The sequence below is a fragment of the Melopsittacus undulatus genome, chromosome 13, assembly GCF_012275295.1.
Source record: "Melopsittacus undulatus isolate bMelUnd1 chromosome 13, bMelUnd1.mat.Z, whole genome shotgun sequence".
In the NCBI taxonomy this organism is placed as follows: Eukaryota; Metazoa; Chordata; class Aves; order Psittaciformes; family Psittaculidae; genus Melopsittacus; species Melopsittacus undulatus.
Window position 1 is genome coordinate 2,661,110 of NC_047539.1, and position 8,764 is coordinate 2,669,873.

Genomic DNA, 8,764 nt, shown 5'->3' on the forward strand with positions numbered 1-8,764 from the left:
TACACCAACAGAAAGAGTTTTCCTTAAACAAAGCTTAAAAATTCTCAGGAAGTGAAGAATTAATGGAAACAATGGCCAGGAAAAAGCAATTTTCATACACAACAAACTTTCTCAGACAACACCTCCTTGATGTTACCACCATTCAGTTTTAAAGACAGGGTTGTAGGAGGCTATTTGCTTTCAGTACTTTTATGTTCTACTTTACATTCTTCGCACAGCTTACCTGAAACATTGAAGTTCATTTTTACTGATTATGTCCTCCTGTCTGGTGCTCTTGGACAAGTGTTTGGTGAGACAGCTCAAAATCATGCTCAGAGTACAAAAGCCTTGCAATTTTTAATGAAAAAACAGTATCTTTAAAACTTTTCCATTTAATTAAAATCAGATGTTCTAAATCATATTTGTTGCCAGATATGGTAACAGATCTTTAGCCAAATGTACTAATCAAGGATTGCCAACAAACAAACAGACCTTTGCTGAATGCATGGGGTTTTTTTCAAGAAAACCATTTTTAAATTTCTTAATCTATAATGCAACAGATAAATAAACTGTATCAAAAACGCCATTTTCAAGAAGACTTTTAAAGAAGTGGATTTTCCCCCTTTCTCCTTTTAACATAGCTGGCAGCAAAACACCAGTAAGCATCAATTCTTGAAAAGGCTGAATATGTTTACCATACCATTAAAAATATCTTCCTAATGCTCAATGAACCTCTAAAATAAACTATACACAGGAACAGATCACAGTAAAGACTCCAATTTGGACCACAATTCCTCTCCTCCTCCCCCAGTTACTTCCATTACACAGAGGAAAAATCCATTCCTTAGTATCATGACTGAGACGGGTCTTTTATAAGTATTACTTACCATCATAGGCTTCCTTTCTGTCACCATTTGACACCATGCCAGTTATAGAAATAGACTGATGCAAAACTGATTTATACAATCAAACTTCCTATATAAGCCTCAGATTACAGGGGAAGTATAATGAACAAAGCAGCATGAAAGTGCTGCTGTATACAATATTGTAACAGCCTGACAGAAACACTCCAAGTAAAGTTACCTATTTTTAACAGATTTCAAAATCCAAATAATGAAGATTAAATAAGATTGCTCAATGCCAGAATTACCCAGTTAACTTACTGGAAAATAATTGAGGGCCTATATCCCTTATGAAATAAGTGAGAAGCATCAGATTTAGCAAGCAAAAAAAAAAGGGGGGGACTAAATACAATTCAAAAATACCAAGTTAAGAACCCAAGTAAGACAAGTTCAGTTTGTTTCTTCTAGCAGAGCTGTAGCCATTACCTACATTCACTGAAAAGAGCCTTGATCTAAGACTCCAGATATCCAAACTAATTGGAAAATTTCACTAACTGAGAAAGAAGCCAAAACAAGAGCTACTGTTTGAAACACCATAACCAAAATACTCAGCACTCAACACTACAAGTTAGCTTTTGCAGTGCCACCCCTTTACCAGTATCACATATATAGGTTTTTTCTACCCAGCAGAATATTTTACTAAATATTGAAAATTTCAGTGTGTAGGCTTTTCTGTAAGTGTGTGACCAGGCCTGTTCACATGGTTAAGAGGGTAACAGCCTTCCTTTGCTATTTCTTACATGTAAGTTTGGCTGGGCTGCATGGCCACAAGAAAAGAAAAGCTGAAACATTTTCTAGCTAGATGTGCATAAGAAATTACTCAAGGAGAGCAGGGAGGAAGATATTGGAACATGTATTTCACTTACATTGCCCTTTCACTTACATTTCACATATATTTCACTTGCGCTTAGCATCAGATGTCAAGCGACAACAGCCATTGCTCTTATTTATACAAATATATTATGCATGTGACATTGTAGATACAACGAACGTAATATGATGCAGAATCCTCATTTACTGTGACAAAGTATTGTGTATTGTGACAAAGTATTGTGACAAACTATGGTACCTTACTCCACAGATACTTCACATGCATGCTGGTTACAAAAAAGGAGAAAAGATAAACCTCACCTTTGAGCTGGTACTCACACCAGGTGACACAAATTTTACAAAGACTGCTTCAGTTGGTTTTGCATAATATTTATCAACAGTTGTGCTTAAATGACCACATCTCTAACATGGAAGACTAAAGAAATGCTAAAGCATCACTGCACCGTGAAGCAAGGAACATTCATAACCCTTCTTAGTCCATATGTGGGAACATACACATCCAATGACAGACAGGTTGACATAAACACACCACATTATATTAGGTGCAGAATTTTCAAGAACGCATGCTTTTGTGGTGGTGGGTTTGGTGGTTTTGTTGGGTTTTTGTTTGTTTGTTTTGGCAGGAATTAAATGGTCTCACAAAGCCAATGTTTAAAAAAAAAGGCAAGCCACTGGCTGAACTGTTTTCAAAGTTCCTTTTGCCAGCTACTTGCAACTGGCAGGTTTTTCTGCAGAAGCCTGGGTATGATACTGGCTCATACGCTGGTTTCCATTATATTAAAAGTAATGAGACACTCAGTGCTGCCATCAGCACAAACCAACCAATTCACAGGTTTGTTTGGAGATGAGAGTTTGATCTATACTGCACACATACCAATAATTACCCAACAGAGAAGTCTCTGCTGGTTTTACCATACAGTACCCACAGACAAGCACCAGTATACAGATCTTTCTCCTTTTGAGCTCTCCTACACACCCAGCAAAGACCTAAGGCTAGCCTTATTTTTATATATTTATCCCTGGTAGAAGCATGAGGAAGACTGGCAAACAAAAACTTCCTTGTATGATAGGTACAAGAAAAACTCTAACTTTTCAAAGTAAATTAACAAGATTTAATATGCACCAGAATGAAGAAGGCACATCTTGTAGCTCATCATCTAAAAGATGCAATTTGAAGGTCAAAGGCATACAGAAGCATTCCCCTATCCAAGCATTAATCAAATTGTAACCATTTTCTTGGGACTATGTCTTGTACATAATTCATCATGTTCTCAGGTCTGAAATCGTCTTCTGCCAATGTAAAAAACAAAATCCAAGTGTACAGGTAAGCACTTTCAAGCAAGAACCTATCTGGTAAAATAACTGCTGATCAGGACAGTGAGAGATCATTGCCTTCTGAAACCTAAAGAGATGTCCTACTTTAAGGTTTGAGTTGCAGGACTTACTATAATCAAGCCTCACTGTCACAACAAAAACATAATCTTTGAGGTTGTTAGGGGATAAAATAGCATTTCACTAACTTCTGTCTGCCTCTAGCTATGTTGGGGTACAAATAGACTTCTGTGGTTTTTGGTATTACATACAGCAAGGAGCTTCCCAGGGAAGGGGAAAAAAATGATTGAGTGAAGTCAATATTACTGATCAATCAGCATCTCTGAACAAGTCTCCTTCTGACATGCCCCCAGGCAACAACAATCTCTGACCATCAACAAGACAGCTACCCAAGGCTTCATACGAGAACTCAGATATAGCCAGTAGCAGGCAAACAAACATATCTCCAGGGCAAAGAGCTAACTTCTAGAATGTACAGGCTGAAAAGACAGACACATCATTTTTTCTCTTTTAATCTGGTATGCAGAGATGTACACCCACAAAATTGTATGCTCCCTTTTGAAGTGATCTTGGGACAAAAAAATCCTTGAAGGCTGCCATACTTTAAATCCCAGAGGGTTGATAACCAAGATGTGTTCTAGACACTGAACGTCCATTGTTCACTGAAACTACGTATCACCAAAAAAGTCAAAAACTGTCAGAATACTGACTTCTCCTTAACAGGCAGCTACATACCAAACAAAGCCTGAACCAAAAGTTATTAACATTGCTCTGGCATATTTCTAACTACAGCTTCACCTACCTAGTAGAAAAGTTCTAAATGAGGCAGCACCTTAACCTTCAGCAGCAAACAATGTCCAATCAATCCTGCAGGTAACAAGCTTCTCCTAAGAAGTGATTTATCTTTCCCATTGAAAATGTAACAGGCAATCATTGGGAGAACAGGGCAATGTGAATTAGGAGGAGAAATTGTCCACCAATGAAAAAAATCCATTAGGTCTGTGACAAAGGTCAGATAACATTGTTTGGGTTCAGCCATAATTCTTCCTTATATGAGGTTCACATTAAGATTTTGTGTAAAGGAAAAAAGCACAAGTGCAGGCGCTCTTCAGCCATCTCCTCCACAATCTAGCTGATTAATATCAACTTCATAATACAGCCAAGAAAACTAACACACTCAAAAAGATTATAATGTCTCCTTTTAATTAAAAGGAGACAAAAACATGCCTGCAAAAACCAAGATGTCAGATACACCGAACATAGACAATAGGTAACAGTCTCCTGAGTGATAAGCATTGACGTAGAAAAACATCTAACAGCAAGACATGTGGAACAGCTCTACTGAAGCGCACACGCTCACAGGTGACCTGAACAAAGAAAACACACAAAACAATTGCAAAGACACAGCTTGGAAACTCTAATCCTCCACTATCTCTCCCTTATACCCTAAGAGAGGTTAAGAGTTGATAAGCAGTTAGGATGATACATGCTTAAAGTGTAATGCCATAAAGGTTCAGCTACTAAACACCACTATTTGCAAAAGGCACCTCTATACTAAATCACTAGCAGATAGATTCAAGAGAGAATGCAAAGCTGGTGAAACAAATTATTTTCATAGCCAAGTAGTGCAGAAATGAACCCTCCAAATGGCTTAACTTTTATTTGATCTTCCACTCAAAAAATAACATAACATACTTGTCACAATTCAATCCCACTAGCCAACAGCATACAAAACCTACAATAGAGACTTATGTGCAACTGTTGGTCTTTGCTCGTGGTGGGCCCAGACCAAAACCAGCATTTAGTCTAAGTTACACCTCAGTCGTAAAGAGAATGTTCCCTGCAGGTCAAGATTGAGCTTATCCATAAGGCAAAATGAGGAAGCCTTAAATGCACCAAAATATCAAGCAACCTACAATAGAAGAGCCATTTAAGATGCAAAGTTGTAATGCCAGGACAGACAGGAATACAAGCAACATCCCAACCTTTGAAGTCAATTATCCAAAGAAATAAACATCATTTTAGTGAGTCAATTGTTTTTCATTATTTTTGCAAGAAAATTCCACACAACATCAAATTGCTTCAAGTCAACTTCCTTGGCGGCACTTCAAACTCGCATTTGTTCTTCGGCTTATCCACAAACACAAACAGCATTAACAATTTCTGGTTACCAGGTCACCAAACCTTGGTCTCATTTTACACTTCAGTAATCCAAACACTGTACATTATTTGAAAGGAAAGTGGAGTGAAACGACTTTTTTGGTTTCCCCTAGAATTAGTACAGTCTTACCACTAGACTTACACAGTTTGAAAACCTAACTTTGTCATCTTACTGACAAGCAACCGAGAAGCCATCTACTAACTGGAAAGCCATCTACCTTGGGAACTGAGATCACTAAGTAAACATTTTCAAAACAAGGTGCCAATTTTGAAGTACAACATTACTGAGAAATGTAAATATTGTCAGTCTTTCAAAAGTCGAAGTTTGAAAGCAGGTACAAGTTCAGAGCAGTGGGAAAGGTGGGGAGAGAAGTAAGAATACAACGTGTGGAGAGATTCCTACACTTGGAAACAGCCAGTTAGTTCCAGATGCTGTCTTTTGAGGGCTTCTCACTGATGATTTGACTTCCAATCAAAACAACTCCATAGGTTCAAAAGTTGCCCAGATTTCTACCATTCTTATTACATAATAAAATGGGGTTTCACTATTTGAATTTGAAAGTTCTAATTGCCCAACAAAAAGAATCTTATCAAAACATGTTTAAGACATCACTCGTGAATCACAGGCACAGCTTTCGGCACAGCTTTCTTGGGAAGAAGCTGCCAAAAATCATAGGCTTGTTTTCAGAAGAAAAAAGTGGAGAACAAAAACTTGTTTCTTTAAAATCTAGCAGTCCAAGATGACCTAAACACACACAGGAGCTGTTGGATCACTGTGCTGCCATAATAACCTGGTGTCAACTGCAGCAATAAATCTATCTTAACTATAGATAACAGTCAAGCGCGTACAGATTTAATAAGGGCTGGCAACAGATTATCCAAGGGGTGGCAGAAGACTGCCCTGAGTAAAAGCATCCTTTCACTGACCAAAAGAAGGTATTAATTTCCTCCTACCTGAGAGGTCATGATGAATAAGGTCAGCAAAGTTGGGGTCATCACCCCACCAAAATATCCATAGCTCCCTGCGTCCTGGTCTCTGGTCTCGGCGCCAAACACTGAGTACATCCGCCTTCAGACAGCGGCTGAAGCTGCTCAAAATAGGGTCTTCTTCCGTGACCGGAAAGAGAATCGGGGCAGATGTTGGACCCTGCCATACATATCGCTTCCATTTAATCCCAGTTAGATCAGCCTAAGGGAAGGAAAAGAACAACTGGTCAGACAGTGGGGTAGGTACACCCCCAACAGAAACATGCTGCTATGACAAGATGATGATGATGATGATGGTGGCACAGGAAGAGGCGGGTGGAAGGGAAAAGGAAGGATTAATACAGTAAATTTTTTAACAGAAAACATACTTGTTGTGTACCTTAGAAGAAAAAACTCTATATACAAGCTCCCTGTTTTAAAAGCTCCTTCAATAACTACAATAAAGCAAGAGCTGTTTAAAGCAAAGCAGCATTAAGATTACAGAGAGAAAAGTCTGGCTTGATTTAAAACAAAAAAGTGAAAGACGAGTGAATAATGTATTTATTTGCAGACTGCAACTCTCCAATCTACTAAACACATCTCTTAGCAAAGACTGTCTTTCTTTTTGCTCACTTATGCATACACCAGCTTTTCAACCCAAGATTACTCTAGGGAGATAGATAATAAGGTAAAACTAACTCAAGCATACATTCTTCCAGTCATCTACTACTTTGGAAGATAGCCCAAGTTTCTTCATTGTAAAAAGTCCCTGTATCTCACACAGGTACACTTATTTTACCAAAAGCTATCACACTTTCATTCCTCACACCACATTTTATGAATTTAAATCCTGGTTTTACCATTAAATTACATAGCAGACTTGTGTCCGCACTAACCATGATCCACTAAATCCTCTTCCAGGCAAAAATTCATTTGACTTTATAAAGTAAGATAGTTACTACTATATGTAACGGGAAATAGACAATTCCTGGTGTATCTACAATGCAATACCTCACTAAGTTTTACACTAAGCTTTTTCACTGAGGACAGTCACCTTAAGGCATGTAGGGGAGGCACTGCCCCCCGGGGTTCTCTATGTGAAGGGAGCAAATGCCAGCCTACCTTGTTCCAAGAAGTCACTATTTTTTTCTTTCCCAATATGACAGCACACAAAAACATTGCTGCAACATTTCAACCTAACATGGCAGCCTTCCTATCTTCAGGAGGAGAAGCAATTTATACCAAAGGTAGTCTGTAACTGTTGATACTTAAGAAAGACTCCAAGATTTAAAAATGTACTACTAATACGGAGCCGCAGGCCTGGTGCAGGCTGCAGACATGTTCAGGCTGTCCAGGTTCTCCTCCGCCTGAAAATATTAGTACCAGAGCTTGGCTCAGGTTTTTACTTACAACAACCTCCAGAATAACAAATACCAGGCAGCCAACTAAAATCAGCTAATTTGCATTAAAAAGCAGATGAAACAGCTCAGCACAGCCACCAGAAATTGCATCACAGCCCAGTTACATCGAATTTACTTTGGGGGCTACCAAAAATCAACAATGTGAATGATTTCATACTTGGGTTAAAAACAACAAAAAAAAAAGACTACAAAATGGTGCACAACAAAACATAAGACACCACTGCTTCACTGGGAGCATCACCAAAAGCAAACCTCCAAACAACAACAAGCAGTAAAAGAGATCACTTTGAAAGCAAGGAAGAACGCAGGTTTCAGCTCAATTTCTCTGGGATGTCACGAGTGGGGACATGAAAGAGAAAGTTCCCCGAGCCGTGGGGCCGAAAGGAGAAGGCTCAGATGTCCTTACCTCCTGCGAGAAACAGCTGGTTCAGGAGCAGAGGCAGGAAGATGGGCAGAAAGGAGGAAAAGTTGCAGGCGAGGAAAGGGAAAAGGCGAGTTGCAGGGAGGATACTCTCCAGGAAGAAACCGGAGGGAGGGGCAAGGCGAGACAGACAGCGATGGAGGGGGAACCAGAGGGGCATGGGAGAGTTGGCTGGCTCCAGGCAGGGCCTACTCTGAGGACTCATCCAACAGAAGCTATGCTAAAAATGGCTGCTTTGCTTCCACTACCCCTTCCTCCCCTCCCCCAAACCTCCTCTCTCTCCCACCCCGTGTCTACCGTGTGTGTGTGCCGGTGGCCGCACTTACCAGGCAGAAGAGGTTGGAATGGCAATCCTCCAGGCTGGCCCCGTTCGGCACGAAGCAGGAACTCATCCTCACAGCCACAACCCACACGCCATTATCCCACAGCCTCCGACAAGAAAGAAAGAGACAGACAGAGAGAGGGAGAGAGAGGGAGACAGACACCGAGAGGGAAAGGGGGGAGGGGGGACTCTGCACACGCACAAATAATAATACAATTAAATAAGGGATTTACATAGGGACACACAGGCACGCGAAATAGTGGCAGGATAAATAACCCGGAGGAGAGTGGTACCGGAGAGGGGTAAAAAATAGATTTAAAAAAATAATAATAATTAAAAAAAATTAAAGAGAAACTCGGAACGTTTTCTCTTCTTATGGATAGCGAACGCGAGGGGGGGGTGGTAAAACCACCGTGGAAGGGGAGAACAG

At 39.9% G+C, this 8,764-nt stretch overlaps 1 protein-coding gene across 1 annotated transcript in view; it reads right to left on the bottom strand.

Annotated features, from left to right (window-relative positions):
* Positions 1-8,480, bottom strand: part of MED13 (mediator complex subunit 13) — a 52,896-nt gene extending 44,416 nt beyond the window's left edge. Inside the window, exons 1-2 of the mRNA XM_005154339.4 lie at positions 8,339-8,480; positions 6,159-6,393 (exon numbers count right to left, since the gene is read on the bottom strand). Coding sequence (XP_005154396.1) covers positions 6,159-6,393; positions 8,339-8,404 — 301 coding nt within the window. The 5' untranslated portion in view covers positions 8,405-8,480. The remainder of the gene's footprint in view (positions 1-6,158; positions 6,394-8,338) is intronic.
* Between the last annotated feature and the right edge of the window lie 284 nt (positions 8,481-8,764).